This window comes from Monomorium pharaonis, chromosome 1 (assembly GCF_013373865.1).
Source record: "Monomorium pharaonis isolate MP-MQ-018 chromosome 1, ASM1337386v2, whole genome shotgun sequence".
NCBI lineage: Eukaryota > Metazoa > Arthropoda > Insecta > Hymenoptera > Formicidae > Monomorium > Monomorium pharaonis.
This window is the reverse complement of record NC_050467.1, coordinates 36,717,662-36,739,198: the sequence shown is the minus strand read 5'-3', so window position 1 is coordinate 36,739,198 and position 21,537 is coordinate 36,717,662. Positions and strand designations below refer to the sequence as shown.

The window sequence follows — 21,537 nt, the reverse complement described above, 5'->3', positions numbered from 1 at the left end:
GCATTTAATTTAAAAATCACAAATATTATGTAAATAGTATGTATTTATCTCTTATTTGAGAATTTTCTATATTAAACCTATATTAACTTATTTTCTATATTAAACTTAGAATAACTAATTGAAACTTAGAATAACTAAAATATTGAATTTGTTTATTATTACATTTGTTATTACCCAGATAGCACAAAATATTATCATAAATATTCATATATATCTTACAAATTTATTTTCAAAAAATATTTTTTAAAGAATATATATACTTTTTTTATACCTGACAAATCGGACATAAAAATATGTACAAAATATTTATCATAAATATTTTTCCTTCTTATAAACATTTTATAAATATTTTGTGCTATCTGGGTACAGATTATTATGTTATACATCCTAAATATAATGTAAGTTAGAACTGGCTAATCACAGTTATTCCCTTCTTCGGAAGAATAGCTGTAATTGGCCTTATGACGTCATTAATCGCTCCCGGAGCAATTAACCCAAGCTGATCGAAAACGCTAATCTGACAAACAGATGCGATCCATTTGATTTTTACAAATGCTTCGAAGCATTTGATTAACCAATTAGAACAAAGAATTTTATGAGTTAACCAATCTAAGAATGCTTCGAAGCATTTGTAGTTAATGCTCTAGTTTGGGTGCTTTCCATTTAATGACACAAGTCGACACAAGTGTTGTTCTATCTTTGTTACTCATTGAACAAAAAAAAGATAGAACGATGCTTGTGTCGACTTGTGTTACTAAATGGAAAGCACCCTTTACACCGAGCACTTGGTACGCGTATCAAGTAGTGAATTTAAGCTGATCAACCAATGATTAAACACATTCACTAGTTATTTACTATTTGATACGCGTACCAAGTGCTCGGTGTAAACTAGGTCTGTAGCGTCGAATAGACCACATTCATAGGTGTATCGAAGATCGATATTCAGGGGTTGAGTATCGATATGCCAAAATATCGAATAATAAAGTATCGATACAAAAATACCGATATTTGAGTATTGAAGTATCGATATTTGTAATATCGATACTGTATCGCCCATCACTACTGTCGGTGAGTTCGTTGTTCCGGGAGTACGCAATGTCGTGTTCGCGACACGCCACGTCCAACGGATTAATACCCCGATCACCTCTGGCCAATCGCTTTTTCAGCCTAGTACCCGGACCGCAAAATTGATATCCAGGTATATGCAGTTCAAAAGGAAGCGCATTTATCGCGATTTAACAAGCCGCGACCTACCGCTGGCATTCGCGACAATTCTTTATCAACGGTGCGGGGCCGTCGATGTGTGTCTGCTGTCACGATTGATTATAATGCTCGTAACAACGACGATAGCTTTGAACCTCTGGATCAGTCTTTATATGTTCCGGAAGCCTATCCCACACGTGTTCGATATAGTTGCCACACGCGTAGCAAAATAGGCTTCGATACGAATTCTAACTGTTCGGCGCTCAAATCGAGTATATCAGAGGGATGTGACAATATGAGAAACATTTTACATACTGAGCAATTTTGCTCGGCGCGTCTCTATAAATAGATCGGTCTTAATATAATTTTTATCAGTTCTTATGAGAGGGGAAAATATGCGGTTCGTACAACATTCACCAGCGATTAAAATAACAAATTTCGATGACAGGATAATGTCCGAACGAAAGATACGGAGACATGGAAACATGTTGCCGAGTTCTATACGCGGTATAATTTGCGGTCTGTCAAATTGTGGCAAGACAAACGTATTAATAAGCTTGTTGGAAAGTCTGCATGGAGTACGTTTTGAGAATGTGTATGTGTACTCGAAATCATTACAACAACCGAAATATCGATATTTGGAAAATTTATTGACACCGATTGAAGAAGTTAGTTATTTTGCATTCTCCAATAACTGTGATGTCATTCAGCCGAGTGAAGCGCTTCCGAATTCCATTTTTATCTTTGATGACGTGGCGTGTGATAAGCAAGATACGATAAGAGACTACTTTGCAATGGGGCGACACGTGGACGTCGACTGCTTCTATCTCTGTCAGACGTATGCAAAGATACCGAAACATCTTATACGCGACAATGCAAATTTGCTAATTTTATTCAAGCAGGATGGTACTAATCTAAAACATGCGTACAACGATCATGTAATCACCGATATGTCTTACGAGGATTTTAGCAATTTATGTCATACTTGTTGGCAACAAAAGTATGGATTTTTAGTGATAGATAAGGATAGTGCGCTCGCTAATGGACTGTATCGAAAAGGATTTAATGACTTCGCAATACCATAAAGCAGTTAGTTGTTTTCGATACGTTGACCAAGTAGCGTTTCTCAACATGGATAACACAGATAACAGTATGAATCGTGAGAAGATTGTGAAAGAGATTGCGAAAACGAGTGATTCAATTCGCAAAAAATATCGTGCTTTGAAAGCGGGTAAAGTGCAAGAAGAGATGGCGTTGGAGAGACACTTTAAGCCCATTGTCGAACCATTAAAACAGATTGTTGAAAACACCGTTGGTGATGTATCAGATCCGATTAAGAATGAAACGTTCTTTTCGAGGGAAGACGAATACTTAGAACCAAAACCGAAACGAAAGCGATTAAACGTTTCGCTTAACAATTCTATAATGACCTTTACTCCTGTTAAAAAAATGAGACGATCAAAAACTGTACCAACTAATTTGAATGAAACATCGCAAATATTACATGATAGTGATTTATCATACAGTCATGTACCTTCTGTCGAAGACGTTTTTGAAGTCGCAACCAATGAACCGCTTGTGACGTCTATTCGATAACAGTTGGAAACGCGAAAAGGACGTGAAAAGTTGCACACACACACTATGGTCCATTAGGTCAAAAATATATGGGAGCTGTTCTGAATGGTAAAAAACCAGTCATAATAGATACTGTTTGCGGAGTTTATTTCACCGACTTTGGAACGATGCTCGGCGATAAACGCATCGACATACATAAGAATGACAGCATAGTCATAGATGTAAAATATATGTGGGAACGCCTGGTCTGTATGAATTAATTTTCATGAAAATGCCCAACATGTACACAAATAATGACCTGCAGAATTATAAAAACATTCTATTGGTGACAAATGCTTATAGATGCGGGCATATTGCACATAATCAAGTAATGGGCAACAAAGGGTTTAAATATAAAAATATAATTGCGCCCTTAGTAACAGATGCAAAAGTTGGACAAGGTATACCGAGTGCTATTACATTAAATGATAACAAAATCGATTATGTTCATTGGGATGATCCCAACGAGCTTGTGGATCGCCTTCGATTGCTCGAGGCCTCACACCAGGCAGGGCACAATGCTCACGACAACGAGATTCTATCAATTATTGAGGAACTTCGCGAGGCTGGTTTTATTATAAATTAAAACTGCATGAAATAAATCATTTAGTCAACATCGAAATGTCAATCAACAAGTTTGGAACATCGCTTGGAAGAGGTGGTGCGGAACCATACTATCAATGGAGTGGATTAGTCAGAAATTATGTGCGCGATAACGCTCTTTGCATGGCTGCCACTGATTTTGATGCAAAGTCGCGCAAAATTCGACGTGTAGCGCTGCCTGTAGACGATACTGATGCAGCCAATAAACGATACGTGCAGCAGACCGTGAAAATTTTAAAGGATCGACAGGATGAAATCGAGAGGAAGATTGAGACACTTCAAAGTAGAGTGGAAATTACAGCTCATATGCTAAACGAGTTTCAAAGACAGCTCGACGCGGTGACTCATCGTGCAGAGTAAAAAAGTCGATACATCGAATATATGTGTCATTTACATATTATATTCCAAACATGTCTGAGAAACAATTGTTGGTTGAGGAGTTGCATGCTCCGGCGAGAAGAAATTTTCCTCGAAGAGGTGTCGTAGTGTCATACGAACACGTGTCATAGTTCGCGGATATGGTGACCTGTGGTAGGCGGATGTGGTTGAGATGCGTCCTTAATCCACGTACTTGTACGGAAATACACCTTTTCGTGTCAATAAATCGAAATCCTCGTCAGACAAGTGTAAAAATTTGGAACGTACAATTTTTAATTTTTCTTTGCCTAGAAACAATGCCAATTTTTCAAGACTAATATTTAAAAATTTATATGAATCTATAAACCGTAGTTTTATGTAATTGTGTGGATTTAATTTATCGGCTGTGTTTATGACATGTTTTGTGAAAGAAATGCACTTTTCTTTCGTGATGGGGAGTACGTCGGTCTTCCCTTTGAACGCAGTGGCTATTTCCTTAATAATGAAATGTGAATCGTATCCAGATAAACTATAAAAAATAATTGGCATGTATGATACATTTCGATAATTTAGATTACAAAGAGGATGTGCTGGACCGCGGAAACGACCGGTCAGGTGACAATGATCGCGCACCCGTGTATCGTCTGGCGCAAACGGCTTATCGCAGATATGACACCGCGTCGCGCTACGTTATGCCTCCAATTGTTCCTTCGAAAACGTTTCCATGGCGACATTAGTGGATAAAAGAGTTTTAATATTATGCGCTAATTCTTCGAGTTGTTTCGTGAACCACGCGATGCAATCTTTATCGCGACGAAACCTATACGTAGATAACGCGTCGTCGTACGAGCATCGCACGTAGTATTCGATGCTGAATACTTCGTGTTGTTGATATGTGTACGACGCTTGCTCTGTATCGTGTTGCGTCTTCCGTAGTACACACTCAAGGTCCGCGTAGACGATAAAGGGCACTCGTTCCTTGTGGTTTACATTTCGGAAATTCAACCACTTGTCGTCTTTAGCGGGCAGTGTGATGGCGCAGTCGTTCATTGTCTGGCAGTCCACATCATGTGATTGCAACCTCTCGCATGATGAAAAATAGTTCAAGAACCTGTAAAAAATAATGGAAACATTTTTAATTACTTTTTTTGCTAGATCATGTGAATTTTATATATATTATACATACCGATCGCAAATGTATTTCTTGTGCTCCTTTTTACTTAGTTGGGAGCTGACGAGACGGGACAGATTTTTTATCCATGCAAAATGACTTACGCTGTTTTCGCGCAGATTTTGCAAGTATAATAAATTGACATGCCTCTTTTTTTTGTCGTTGGAGAGCTGCAGCGGAAGAATCTTTAGCATCGCCATTTCCTTTTTGATCCCGTAGACGTTGATCGATACATTGTTAAGACTCTCAAATTTTCCAATGTTCTTTAGTGTAACGGGAAACTCGATGTCATCAAACTTTAGAACTGTTGTATAATGCGGATATGATGATTCTCTTTCTGAATTTCTTTCGGCAGGGTGTAGCGCGGCGACCACTGACCACGCGAAGCATGCATTATCCTTTGAATTAACGTTCACTATCGCACGTTTCATCATTATTTCTCGCAGTAATGTCACGTGACACCCAGCATGTAAAGGATTGTACTTATTTATATTTAGAGTCAAATTGAGAATTCGCGATAGCGCCCATCCGCTATCACGTTCTTGAAATTCTTCGAGCGACGCTAATGTGGGCTCGATAACGCGTCGCTCATACCACTCGTCCAAATCTGACGCTCGAAATAGTTCGCAATTTTTTGTGTTTATACTTTTGTTCGCACGTTTATCACCCGTTACAACATGCCGTTAAACACAGTGTTCACTTTCACACTATTGTGTTTTTCTAGAGCGTCCCGCACTCGCTTAAGCACTATACCACCTGTATCTTCTAAAAACGTTCGCGGTTCAATATAGTTTCTATTTATCACCACACCTGTCTGAATACGATTCTCGAACACTGCATCTATTTCCCGCCACACGAGTCTGTCCGCGTTATTACTAGTGCTCGCGTAATTACCGCCTACATGCACAAAACGTCTTTGTAATAACGTTTTTTCACTCTCGAGTCGCGCGATCCTCGCAACCAACGATTGTCTCTGTCCGATGGCATGCCGAGGACGCTTGATGCGGTTATGTTCCTCAAGCTATTGTACAAATTCGTCGCATCGCTGTAACCACATGAAACACTTGCCCAAGTTAGCGACTCTATTTGCTTGCTCTGCTAGCTCTTCACGCTCAAAATTATTCTCCATTTTTTATGTCTTTTTAGCACTTTTTTTAAACCGCACAATCTTCAATTGAGCACTTGCATGTAATTCGGTAGCAACTAATGCTAAATTTATATTTTTCACAAATTTTAAAATGCATTTGTCTTTACGCACACTGGACATATATGAAATTATTACCCCGGTTGATGATAGTTTCAAATTGTGTTAATTCACATTCACTCGAATCACTTTTTCGCGTCGCGTTCGGATCATCAAATGTTATATCATGCGCTTCCCGACCAGTTATATATATTCTCTTCATTTCTTTGTTTTAACCAAAGCATTGTCATATCAGCATTAGTATTTGTGCTTCACTTTTACAAGATTTGCATTCTTCGAATGCACGATTTTGAATGATCTCATTAGAAAATATGTATCAAATAATTTGTGTACGTGCCTAAAGCATATTTTTGCATCACAGCTGTCATACATCGGCGCTGACTTTTGCAAAATTTGCATTCTTTGAATGTATGATTTTTAAATAATCTCATCAAAAATATGAAGACTGGGATTTGTTCCCACTACTCTTATTAGAGTATGTGGAGGAGTGTACAGTATAAAAAGAGTTGAAGCATCGGTACCCGTTTGTTACCGGACAGCAAAGGTTTCTGAAACGTTACTGCAATCGGTGAAAGACGAACTTCTCAAGGATAAACTATTACATTTCGATCCAGCAAAATGAAGCGTGTGATAAACCGTAAGTATTTTTAATTTTTAAATTTTTTCTATATTTTCTTCTATATTTCCTTCTACATTTATTCGCACTTTTATTTTTAACTCCCTGTATTCTTTTTACAGAACATTATCGCAGCCGCGCTATATTCCGCGCATCTTGGGAAGGAGATATGCTTTGACTGCTACAGCATATAAATATTTGGACATCGGAATCAGGGTGGAATCTATGCCCTGTGTAGAATTATTGATTGGTGACAACCGAAGTCGCATAGGTCACCTACACCTGACTTATGCGATATGGAAAATGTTCATCGAGAGACGTGCGGATATTGTGCAACTCATGCAGGCAGCTGTACCTTCTTCAAGAATTTTGATTTATGATTTAGTTATAGATCTCTTAAATATACGTGAAGAAAATATTGTAAAGTTAACATTATATAATACTAATATGTATATGAAACCATCAACCATACAATTCTTGTTAGAACTGGAAGATTGTGTTGAACAAGTATGCTATCAATTGCATCAAAATATTTATATTTTTGGTGAATATAAACAATTTGTTACTATTTTACGTCAAAATCATGTCACTAATAAAAGTGATGCTGTAAAGATATTACATGAAAAATATGATAAGACGTGTCTCGTAGATTGTGAGTTATTGGCTTATGCATCCGACAATATTGTATATGATGCTTTACAAAACGAATAAATGAAAAAAGTCTCATAGATTGTGAACTTATGCATCAGACAAATATTGTATATGATACGTTATGAAATAAATAAATGAAAAAATTCATAAATAATTATTCTAACTTATTTTCTTTCTGTCCTATTCCTTTGAGGTATAATGACGTGCGGAACTTGATAGGAGGTACATAGATAAGATAAGTGGGAACGCATGTACGTGAATGGAAGACTGCATATGAAAGAACGGATGAAAGAGAAAGAGCGAGATAATGATAAGACTGCATAGTTAAAGCGAGAGAGACAGATTCACAATAGAGGGAGAGCGCGAGCACCGCGGCGGCGGCGGGCGGCGGGCGGCGAGCGGCGGCGGACCCCGATTTCCCCTCTACGGTCGCGGATCCGAAAATCATGCATCAACAATTCCCGCATCGCGGCCGCGGACCCGAAAATCCCGCGTCAGCAATTTCCGCACCGCGAGATCCCCCTCCCCGCGTGACGTCATGTCACCCGCGCGCGTACGAGTTCCCCCTGCACACCCGCTCCCCCTCGGAGCTCCCGAGTTAGAACCGGTTTAGTATTATCTACTTATAATTATTTTATATCTTTGTTACGGTAATTATATTTGCGAGGTTTTTTAAGAATTCCGAAATGTATATTGAAATTTAAGTATATAAAAATATTGAAAACCTATATAAACAACTTATTAAAAAATTATATAAAAAATTATATTCTAAAAAAAGTTTGCATTACGAGATATTAATGCAAAATGTGTAATAAACACTATAAAAAAATATTGATTGCTTTTACACATATATTCCATCCTGATTCTTCAAAAATTCATAACTTCTATAAAGTTAAGATCGTTTCTTTTTGAATTTAAAATGATGAATTTAATATGACAAACATGCAGACAAATACTGATTAAATTTTGTTTGATTTGAATGAGATATATTTTAATCCATCATTTTTAATTTTGAAACTTTGACTACAGATTTATAATTAGCAATAGCATATGTAAGATAATTCTAAACTATAGGCTGTCAAAAATTGCAAGTAGGCGAGGAGATGATAACATGCGTTTCTGGCCATGAGAACATCGGCATAAACTTCAAAACTCTATATATACAGCCGTAATCAAAATTGTGAGGTAAAGGGAGATTGGCAATGCTCTTCTTAGAAAAAAAAATCGAGACAGATATATTTACTTCCGTGACAGATATATTTACACGTGACGTCAATTTTCTCGTTTATTACCCTAAAGATTAGAATTCTCCTACATATGCTATTATTAGCAATTCAAAAATCTTGATTAAGATATACATTACTTGATAATTATTCGTAGAAAAAAGTTAGAGTTACGAAAGAGTTAAGATAATGCTTTTCGTGTTGGTAATTGAGACGCTAATTATTTCTAGAAAAGTCAGAAAGAGTTAAAATAATACTTGACCATACCGATATGATGGATTTAGAGACATTGCAGTTATCGCCATTTTGTGCGGTTTTATGATTTGAATCAGCCTGACGTAATCTCTTTTTATATCATCAGTGGCGTCAGCCGATGATACCGCTACAGCAACTATACGAATAATACCACTCTCGAAGGCACAAACAAGTGTTGATCCTGTTGCTTCAATCTTGAATGTAAGAAAAAAATTTATGCATTAATTTTATACAAAATTATTTAAAAAATACTTAGAAAACAAAATTACTTTTTTGTCTTCAATATATAAAAATTTGAAACAACTTGATTTCCAAACGCGGGTAACCTTGTCGTAAGTCCGGGGTCGAAAGAGGTTTAAGCCAGAAGAAGGAAAATTAACCTGTTAAGGTGGTTTTTGCATTTAGGTCAAATGTAGATAGCCCAGAAAAAAGATATCAAATAAAAGGTTAATGTTCCTAGAGTGTGTCTGCAAAATTTCAGATTTTTTTACCGTTTGGTTCCGGAAATATTTGTCTGAAAACTTTGCCAATTTTACATGGTGATAATAAGGAAAAGGGAATTAGATTGCATATTCATAGAATGTATTCATACTTCTCGACTAGATGAATAAAAAATTGTTTAATCGATGCAATAAAAATTTTTAAAAACAAGGTAAATGTCCCTATTACCGACAATGCTCTACCGACCTCTTTGACGTGAAACGTTGTTTACGAGGTTATTGATTCGTCAAGACGTTTATTAGTAGAATGGAAAAATTCCGGAATTCGTGCAGTACAAAAGAATTGTAACGTGCAGAGTAAGTACAATAATTATATATATATATACAGGGTGGGCCATTTTAAAAAATACAGTCAATTTTCTCGTAAACTAAGCGAAATATCGAAAAATGGTTCAGACATGTGTTGCATGGTTTCGAAGGGGCTATAAGATGGTGCCATTGGTTTGACCTTGGATAATCATTTGAGGGTCACGTGAAGGTCACCTCAATTTTTTTAAATGGAACTCCCTATTTTTTATTACATATTCTTGTAGCTGACCTCGAGAGCTTTCCAAAACACTACAGTCAAATGTATTTTCATTGTGTACTTTTCGAGTTATAAAGCTCGAAAGTTGTAACATTTTGATAAAATACAAAATATCTCTTAAAATATTCACTTTCCGATAGTCTTATTTTACATGCTCCGACTAATCAAGGCAAGATACGAACGCGGATCCAGCCAGTCAAGGCAAGATACGAACGCGGATCCAGCCAGTCAAGGCAAGATACGAACGCGGATCCAGCCAGTCAAGGCAAGATACGAACACTGATCCAGCCAGTCAAGGCAAGATACGAACGCGGATCCAGCCAGTCAAGGCAAGATACGAACACTGATCCAGCCAGTCAAGGCAAGATACGAACGCGGATCCAGCCAGTCAAGGCAAGATACGAACACTGATCCAGCCAGTCAAGGCAAGATACGAACGCGGATCCAGCCAGTCAAGGCAAGATACGAACACGGATCCAGCCAGTCAAGGCAAGATCGTTGATGGTTCTGTCAACTAAAGTAAGATCAAGAAGAATCCCGCCACCGAAGGCAAAATCGAGAATGATCCAGTCAATAAAGATTTATCGAATCAATTGTTCGAAGTTGTCTCCATTGGCTTGGATACATAATGCCAACCTATCTTGGAAATGTCTTACTGTCTTGAGTAACATATCGCGCGTTATTCTTCTGCAAGCTTCTCGTATCCTTTCTATCATATTTTCTCTTGTTGTAGGCGTTTGCTCGTACACGACATTTTTCAGGTATCCCCATAAGAAAAAGTCGGGCGACGTCAGATCAGGAGATCGTGCAGGCCACGCGACGGGGCCACCTCGTCCAATCCATCTGTCATTATACGTTTCATTCAGGTAATCTCTCACATATCTTGTATAGTGAGGTGGCGCGCCATCGAGTTGTATCCATAACCTCTGGCGTGTTTGCAGGTCAACGTTTTCAAGTAATTGTGGTAAATCATCTCTAAGAAATGCCAGAAAGTTTTCCCCGTTGACATTTCCGTCAAAGAAATAGGGACCAATCAAATACCCATTCACAATTCCGCACCAAACATTGATACTCCAACGATTCTGATTATCTATTGGTCTATGCCAATGGGGATTAACATCTGACCAATAGTGACAATTATGCCTATTTAGCTCACCATTATTTTTAAATGTCGACTCATCAGAGAACATGACAAAATTGAAAAAATTTTGTTCAGCTCTGATCATTTGTTGTGCCCATTGACAAAATTGGATACGCAATTGCATATCCCTTTGACTCAGAGCTTGTGTCAACGTTATGTGGTAGGGATGGTATTTAAGTTTCTTCATAATCCTCCTAATTGTTGATCTTGGAATACCTAGTTCCCTTGCCAAAATCCGTTGACTAACATGAGGATTGAGATGAATTGCTGCCAGGAGCGTGACCACACGATTGTCATTTTCATCATACACATGATCTTTCCTTTTACGTTTGAGATCACCTTCACGAGCTCTTCGTTCGAGGTTTCGGATTAAAGCAGGATTGGGGTGTCTTTCCCTTTCAGGATACCGATCTCGGTAAACTCGCGAAGCTTCGTGATAATTTAAATGACATTCTCCAAGAATGAGAATAATATCAATGATCTCCGAGGGTGAATAGTCTGGCATTATTTTTTCCGTAGTTGCAAAATCCTTGAGCGATAATGAAGGGATACAATTGATAATTTGTATACAGATTTTTCCTTTAGTAAGTATAATAACCATTTGTGCATTATTATCATATCCCTCTGTATGTCCCTGTAAGATTATCACCATCTCCTTATCTGACGTCGCCCGACTTTTTCTTATGAATATACCTGAAAATTGTCGTGTACAAGCAAACGCCAACGTTGTTGTTATTTCAGGTATATTCATAAGAAAAAGTCGGGCGACGTCAGATAAGGAGATGGTGATAATCTTACAGGGACATACAGAGGGATATGATAATAATGCACAAATGGTTATTATACTTACTAAAGGAAAAATCTGTATACAAATTATCAATTGTATCCCTTCATTATCGCTCAAGGATTTTGCAACTACGGAAAAAATAATGCCAGACTATTCACCCTCGGAGATCATTGATATTATTCTCATTCTTGGAGAATGTCATTTAAATTATCACGAAGCTTCGCGAGTTTACCGAGATCGGTATCCTGAAAGGGAAAGACACCCCAATCCTGCTTTAATCCGAAACCTCGAACGAAGAGCTCGTGAAGGTGATCTCAAACGTAAAAGGAAAGATCATGTGTATGATGAAAATGACAATCGTGTGGTCACGCTCCTGGCAGCAATTCATCTCAATCCTCATGTTAGTCAACGGATTTTGGCAAGGGAACTAGGTATTCCAAGATCAACAATTAGGAGGATTATGAAGAAACTTAAATACCATCCCTACCACATAACGTTGACACAAGCTCTGAGTCAAAGGGATATGCAATTGCGTATCCAATTTTGTCAATGGGCACAACAAATGATCAGAGCTGAACAAAATTTTTTCAATTTTGTCATGTTCTCTGATGAGTCGACATTTAAAAATAATGGTGAGCTAAATAGGCATAATTGTCACTATTGGTCAGATGTTAATCCCCATTGGCATAGACCAATAGATAATCAGAATCGTTGGAGTATCAATGTTTGGTGCGGAATTGTGAATGGGTATTTGATTGGTCCCTATTTCTTTGACGGAAATGTCAACGGGGAAAACTTTCTGGCATTTCTTAGAGATGATTTACCACAATTACTTGAAAACGTTGACCTGCAAACACGCCAGAGGTTATGGATACAACTCGATGGCGCGCCACCTCACTATACAAGATATGTGAGAGATTACCTGAATGAAACGTATAATGACAGATGGATTGGACGAGGTGGCCCCGTCGCGTGGCCTGCACGATCTCCTGATCTGACGTCGCCCGACTTTTTCTTATGGGGATACCTGAAAAATGTCGTGTACGAGCAAACGCCTACAACAAGAGAAAATATGATAGAAAGGATACGAGAAGCTTGCAGAAGAATAACGCGCGATATGTTACTCAAGACAGTAAGACATTTCCAAGATAGGTTGGCATTATGTATCCAAGCCAATGGAGACAACTTCGAACAATTGATTCGATAAATCTTTATTGACTGGATCATTCTCGATTTTGCCTTCGGTGGCGGGATTCTTCTTGATCTTACTTTAGTTGACAGAACCATCAACGATCTTGCCTTGACTGGCTGGATCCGTGTTCGTATCTTGCCTTGACTGGCTGGATCCGCGTTCGTATCTTGCCTTGACTGGCTGGATCAGTGTTCGTATCTTGCCTTGACTGGCTGGATCCGCGTTCGTATCTTGCCTTGACTGGCTGGATCAGTGTTTGTATCTTGCCTTGACTGGCTGGATCCGCGTTCGTATCTTGCCTTGACTGGCTGGATCAGTGTTCGTATCTTGCCTTGACTGGCTGGATCAGTGTTCGTATCTTGCCTTGACTGGCTGGATCAGTGTTCGTATCTTGCCTTGACTGGCTGGATCAGTGTTCGTATCTTGCCTTGACTGGCTGGATCCGCGTTCGTATCTTGCCTTGACTGGCTGGATCCGCGTTCGTATCTTGCCTTGACTGGCTGGATCCGCGTTCGTATCTTGCCTTGATTAGTCGGAGCATGTAAAATAAGACTATCGGAAAGTGAATATTTTAAGAGATATTTTGTATTTTTATCAAAATGTTACAACTTTCGAGCTTTATAACTCGAAAAGTACACAATGAAAATACATTTGACTGTAGTGTTTTGGAAAGCTCTCGAGGTCAGCTACAAGAATATGTAATAAAAAATAGGGGGTTCCATTTAAAAAAATTGAGGTGACCTTCACGTGACCCTCAAATGATTATCCAAGGTCAAACCAATGGCACCATCTTATAGCCCCTTCGAAACCATGCAACACATGTCTGAACCATTTTTCGATATTTCGCTTAGTTTACGAGAAAATTGACTGTATTTTTTAAAATGGCCCACCCTGTATATATATATATTTGCATTTCTTTCCACACGTCACCATCCAATGCGTATTCTTAACCCTCTGTCTATACATGGAGTTATAGTAAACCTCAGCCGATTTTGAAATGCCCGCTACTTAAAAGTATTCAGCAAGGGGACGCTGGGACTGGGGGGGAGGAAGTTTGAACTGTGCTCTACTTATTCCTCTTTGGGCATTGTCAGTGTTTTGAAAACAGCAGAAGTAGGAACATCGAAAGTGTGTGTTGGGGTTACAGTTACCGCGTGTGTAGGGAACGTAACAAAAAGTGAAAAAGTTCCAAATTTGAAGAGTAAGTAAAAGTTATTTTTTTGTTTATTAAGTATCATTTACGCATACAGTACTTATATATATTACCAATGTCGCGATCACTTTGAAAATATACTGCAATTGTAGTATTATAAATTAAAAATTTTTTCTATAACAAATAAAATCTTTTGTAATAAATATTTTTTGTATTAATAATTATTTTTTTGTGTATTAATAATTATGTTTTTTTAATAAATATTACTATTTTCTTTTACTATTGTATTTGGATTACATTTATTTTTTACTAAATTCACATTACAAAATAAGTAGATATTTTTTTAACAGAATCAAAAACTGACCATAGATTTTTAAAATACAACTCTTCCTCTTTCCATTGATTAGCATTTTAATTACTTTATCTTTTTTTCTAATAACGGGCGTTTGAAAAAGTAAATTTTTATAAAAATTTTTTGTTCTTTTTTCATTCTTAAAAAAAAAATCTTTTTTCTTTTAATATCTTCGATTTTTTAGCCAAGACCATCATAATTCTGAGATTTTTCCTTTCGATTAAAAAAAAGAAATTAAAATTGATTAAACACTGAGCAACAAAATTAACGCAACAAAAATTTTAACCAAAATTTCACTCAACTTCAAATAATTGTAACTTCGCAAAAACTTATCGTATTGGAAAGTTCTTTTTTTCATTTTAAAACTTAAAGTCTCTACTTTAAAGAGCGTTTAATCCTCTCCTTTTTCCTTTTCGGCATCTCTTCAAAAGTAAGAATGTATTTTGTATTTAAAAATTTTCATACTTTGACGCGCTCCACAGGGTACAGTGATTTTTTCTCATAAACTTTATAAAAATTATCGTAAAATATGAACTTTTCCTTACAAATTGAAAAAAAATTGAAGTCTGTACGATTTTTTTTGGCGGAGTTATTAAAATTAAAAAAAAAAGGTCATTTTGATTTTTATTGCTTATTACTCGTGAATAGATCAACGTACAACGTTCCGCAAAAAAAATGGAAAACTACAAATTTTCACTTTCAAATATTAATTGATAAGTTGGGAAAAGCGCTTAGGCAAATTTGGCACAAAATTCCGCAGGAAATTATTGAGAGATGTATAAATATATGAGAACGTTTACAAGCAGTAATTGATCAAAGAACGTTAGTGTTTATTACTGGGGAGTAATTGTACTATAAAACTTTGCTTTAGCGATGTGATTGGATCTTTCTTTACGACAGTACATTGAACTAAATGCATACACCCCATACGTCAAAGTATGAAAATTTTTAAAGACAAAACATGTTCTTACTTTTAAAGAGATACCGAAAAGGGAAAAGGAAAGGATCAAAATCTGACGCTCTTTAAAGTAGAGGCTTTAAGCTTTAAAATGAAAAATGAACTTTCCAATACGATAAGTTTTCGCGAAGTTACGATTATTTAAAGTTGAGTGAAATTTTGGTCAAAATTTTTGTTGCGTTAACTTTGTTGCTCAGTGTACATTTGGAGATATAAGTCAACGAAATGGGGTTAGCGTAATCCCTGTGTGTAGGAATCGGGGGAAAAATAAGGTGTGTAGACAGAGGTGAGATTAAGAGTGAGGTTAAGAATTGTCGGTTGCCTAAATAGTCCGTATTATGTTTAAAATCCTTTTAGGAGTAATTCAAGCGCTAAATGGTTTGTTACAATTTGATTGTTATACTTGAAAACAAAAATAAATCGAAAACTATCATTTTTTAAATTTATTCAATGGTTGAGACTAGGCACAGCAAAACGTCTTCATGTCTCCATTACACGTAAACGTCAGTGTATTGTCAAACACTAAAAAAGTCTGTAAAAATATTAAAAATTTTGTAAATTTTAAAATAATATTTTACAAATATTATATATAAAATTACAAATATTAAGAATTAAAATAAAATACCTATTTATATGATTTATGTGTATTTTTTATGTTTATCAGTGATTTATGTTTATTTTTTGTTTGAAACCTTCGCCTTGCATGCTCTGAAAAAAGGTGGTCGGTAATGGGGGCATGCCCGGTCAGAATTAGGCACAGTTGGTCGGTAGAGGGGGCACGCACTAATGCGTCTTTATTCCTCTCCATCTAGAAAAATACTCGACAGAATGGATTGAGTCTGCGACTTTTGGGAAGTGTGCATGGATAAAACTATCCACCAGTATGAATCTCTATATCGAATGTATTTTCGTCACGGTTGACAATGACATTTTTTTGTTGGTTCGGCCTTATAGGGATCGGGAATAGGAACATTTACCTTACTGACGCAACACCAAACTGATTGACCGTATAATCGTATATAAATAAAGCAGAATTTTTGACAAACTTTCGACAACTTTCGACACTGCACGAGAGTCATGGTGGTTATTTTGAAGGGTGGCATTCACTTAGACACGGTTCAAATGGATACGGTGTATTTGCACACGGTGTTTTTGGACACGATATCTTGCGCACCGTTCATTTGAACACGGTGCTTTTGGACACCGTTCATTTGCACACCGTTCAGTTGGACACGAAAAGAAACGGACACATATACATGCGCGCGCGCGCGCGCGCGCGCACACACACACACACACACACACACACACACACACACACACACACACACACACGCACGCACGCACGCACGCACACACACACACGCACGCACGCACACGCACACACACACACACGAGATGCAAGGCCTTCGACCCCCTTTCTGCACCCACCTTGCCGGTAGGGTGCCTTCGGCATAGTTATTTCTCACTGTTTGCAAATAAACGGTGCGCAAAATATCGTGTCCAAAAACACCGTGTGCAAATGCACCGTGTTCATTTGAACCGTGTGCTAATGCACCGCTTCCGTTTTGAATGGCTGCTTGGCAACGTCGCACACGTCAACTGACGCACAAGGCGCGTGTTCTACCATTCTTCGTTTCATTTCAAAACGACGTCGAGGCTGTTTGCTTATGTTTACACGTACTGACAATTTAATAACGTGATACACCAGACGCTCTGGCGGTCAAATCGCGATGTTATCAAATATATGGTTTCAACTCTAATCAAATTTGTGATTCCTCTATGATATTTTCAGTTTATAGCGACGGTCCAATGAGAAAAAATCTTACGGAATAATTTATTTAAATGTATGTTGATTTTTACATACTAAATTATTCATATTTTTCACTAATAACTATAGTTGCCTTTGTGACTTAAAAGTACTGCAAGAACCATCTTAATGTGCAAACGGATAACTTTTTACAAACTTTTTTGCTCAAAAAATTTATCATGTTTTAGTTTTTCCAAAAATTCAAGCTTAAGTTTTCTTACGTAAAATTTCGTTTTCTTTTAGAACCCGACGTCATTTCTTTTCAAAAAATTAATTTCAAAATTGTTATATACGATTTAAAAAAATATATAAATTTCCATTGACAGATTTTTTTCAATCAAAGATATCACATTGAAATTGCTTAAGCTCAATCTTGGGGAGTAAATTTCTTGCGTTTATGAATCCCAAACTTCAAGATCAGTTTTTAGGGGTCAGACACAATAAGAGAAATAAAGAATAAAATAAAGGAATAAGAAACAAGGAAATAAACATAAGAAATTAAATATAAAATATTACATATAAGCTATAAAACAATTCACAATAAGAAATAGAGAATAATAAATAAAAACGTACAAGTTTTTACGAGATGTGTGTTTCTTATAAGAAATAGATGTTGGTTATAAAATGGATAATCAAATAACCCCGTTAATTGCTTTAAATGTACATGTTATCCTATTAGCATTAATACTAATAATTAGGAAAAAAAGAAAAGTATATCATAAGAGATGGGCAAATTAACGATGGTGGGTGCATAAATATTATTTGACATTGGAGTCTTTGGAAGCGAGAGTGATGGGGGAATCTTCTAGAGATCATCTTTTGGACAAGCAATACAGAAAGAAGCATTAAATTTACTTAAAGTTTGCCTTCCTAAATCAAATATAAAAAGTCATTATTTCTTCGTGAGAAGTGAAGTTTTTAAAATATCTTGTTGTATGATGAGATCTTATTCTGGTAAGAATCTTACAGTTCAACAAAGAATATTTAATTATGAGTGAGTCCCAGATGCGCACAGTAATAAACGGACACAGCAGGCTGAATGAAACGGACACAGATCAAATGGGCACGGACCAGATGCACACGGACCAAATGCGCACGGACCAAATGCGCACGGACCAAATACGCACGGACCAAATGCGCACAGTCGCAAACCTATGTGGTGCAGATAATGCTTTGCACGCACGCACGCACGCACACGGGAGGGTGCAAGGGGGGCCTCGCTCCCCCCTCCCGCACCCACCCCGTCGGTAGAAGTGTCCGAAAAGTCGCAACCCATGTGGTTAGTTTGTTGGTTACTGTGTCCGTTTGGTCTGTGTGCATTTGGTTCGTGCGCATTTGGTCTGTGTCCGTTTCACTCAGCCTGCTGTCCGTTTATTACTGTGCGCATCTGGGACGTTCTCTTAATTATAGATTATCCCAAGCTAGACGAGTAATAGAAAATGCTTTTGGCATTTTAGTTTTGCGCTGGTGAATATTTAAAAAAGGAATAAATAAGAATCTTAATAACATTGAAAAAATAATTGCAGCATGTGTAGCTCTTCATAATCTTATAATGATAGAGGAAAAAAATGAGGAAAGAAGTGCAAGACAATATTTTCGCACACAATTTATTGATGTAGAAAATAATAAAAATTGTGAAATACATCTATGTCAGAATATTGAAAGTGGATTAAGATCATTAGCAACAACACATTATCATAAATCTACTGCTGAGACATACAACTAACGTAACAACATAAGTACTTGAATGATGAATGAAGGACAAGTATCATGACAGCTTGAATATAGCTTTAGAGGACTACATGGAATTAACGAATAATATCTATATACTATTTGTAAAAGTAAAATGTAACTTTTATTTGTGTTATAAATCATTCTTATTTTTAATCATTAGAAGTCATGTGTTCTATTAAAGTGTTCTATTAAATTGGTTCTTTGGCAGTTTGTAATTCTCTTAATATCATATTAGCCGTAGCGTGATCTCTCGTTTCACCTTCTCCGTCTACATATTTATCTGTTAGTTTTGTAAGAGAAGAAGTTGCTGTATGATAAATTTGCACCAATTCATCATCTTTTTGTGTAGGTTTATGCAACCAAGTTGATTTTGGTGAAGGTGATTGCGATGGAGAAGATGATGGCAATGGAGAAAGTTGTATCAACTTTGGTGAAGGCAATATAGATCGTAAAACATCTTGTATTATCGAACTGCATAATAATTATTCTGAAGTGCTTGAGCGTGTATTTGTTTTTGATAATGATAAATCCTGCAAAGAATTATTTTTTATATATAAAAAAAATATTAAAATACATATATTACATTGATATTATATTTTAATACATATATTACATTAGTTTTGTCTCAATATGTAGTCTTATTTGTATCCCATTTTGATATTTTCTCTGTTTCAGTCTGCATAAATTATAACAAATGTATTTGTACTCCAATGAACATAATAAAACTTTTAATTATATCATTAATCCATTTTGAACCAAAATGCCACATTTTCTTTTCAACTTTCACCGCTCTATCTTTTAATGTAATCAATCTAGTAAAAATTTTTTGAATACCACTTCCGAACGCAAAAAGTCTCCTTTTTCAGATGCTGAGACATCTCTACCATGGTAGAAAGTGTCATCTGTATCTGCTCTAAAAGACCTCATTGCGATTTTTTCAAAACTTCAATCTGGCGATTTCAATATGGCGGCTTAAAGTTCAGCAAATTTCAAAAAATTGATATTTCTTAGATTTTTTCATGGTGATCTCATTTCGTGGTGTACACACACACACACACACGCGCGCGCGCACAAGAAATACAAATCCGAGCAACCTCCACGCCGGTGTATCTTGAGTGATTACGCTAATGCTGACATTAGTGCCTGTGCATCAAAGATCATAGATTCTTAGAACTGACAATGATTTGACAATAAATATCGGAATATTTATAATTTTCAAGTATTTTATATGTGGTGTTGATAAATTCTCGTCGGTTTTAGATTATATTTAGTGAGATCACCATGAAAAAATCTAAGAAATATCGATTTTTTGGAATTTGCTGAAATTTGAAGTCGCCATATTAAAGTTTCGAAAAAATCGCGATGAGATCTTTTAGAGCAGATACAGATGACATTTTCTACTATGGTAAAGATGTTGTGGCCACTTTGTTTTTGAATTCAAAATATGGGATTTTTGAAAAAAAATTACGAAAAAATTGTTTTTTTTTCGAAAAAATGAGCTGTAACTTTTTTCAAAGACTTCGTAGGTCAATTTTGACGACGACATCTGAAAGAGGAGGCTTTTTGCGTTCGAAAATAGTATTCAAAAAATTTTTACTAGGTTGATTACATCAAAAGATAGAGTGTTGAAAATTGAGAATAAAATGTACCATATTGGTCCAAAATAATTTAATTATTAGGTGCGCAACTAAGTTCTCGCTGTTTTTTTGATGAAAATGCAACTTTATTGTGAAAAAATGGTTACAAATGAATTATTCAAAGTATTGCACATCGCTAGCGATAACTTTTTCCCATCTTTCTGGCAGAGCTCGAATACCGTGACGGTAAAAGTGTTCGTCTTTTGAGGCTATCCACGAATCAAGCCATTTTGAGATGTTTTCATATGAGCGGAACTGCTGATCAGCCAGACCATGTGCCATCGAACGGAACAAGTAATAACCGGACGGCGCAATTCTGGGGAATATGGCGGGTGAGGTAGGACTTCCCATTTGAGCGTTTCCAAGTAGGTTTTAACGGGTTTGGCAACGTGAGGCCGAGCGTTGTCATGCTGTAGAATCACTTTTTCATGCCTCTGCTCGTATTGTAGCCGCTTTTCGCGCATGCAATCGCTTGGAAATGGCTTGGCGGGTAACTCATAATGCTGAAGCAAGCTCTTTTTGCGTTTGGCACGGATTCTCATCGAGCAATGCCTCCAATTCAGCGTCTTCGAAGGTTTTTGGTCTTTCTTCACGCGAACTGTCGTCAACATCGAAATCACCGTCTTTGAAGCGACGGAACCGATCACGGCACGTTGTTTCACTTGGAGCAGCATCTTCGTAAACTTTTTGGAGTTCTCGATGCGCTTCAACCGCCGTTTTCTTCGAATGAAAGAAGAAAAGCAACACTTCCCGCAAATGACGATTATTTGGCACAAAATCAGACATTTTCACACAACCAAAAGTATATGACGCAAAAACAAAATCACTAATGTGTCAAAGCGGTTTGTTTACC

The 21,537-nt window shown here is 36.9% G+C and overlaps 1 protein-coding gene across 1 annotated transcript in view; it reads right to left on the bottom strand.

Annotated features, from left to right (window-relative positions):
• LOC105836037 (cilia- and flagella-associated protein 44) overlaps nucleotides 1–21,537 on the bottom strand; it is a 247,572-nt gene that overhangs the window by 111,319 nt on the left and 114,716 nt on the right. The window contains exon 7 of the mRNA XM_036295384.1: nucleotides 8,910–9,091. Within this exon, the coding sequence (XP_036151277.1) occupies nucleotides 8,910–9,091 (182 nt within the window). The remainder of the gene's footprint in view (nucleotides 1–8,909; nucleotides 9,092–21,537) is intronic.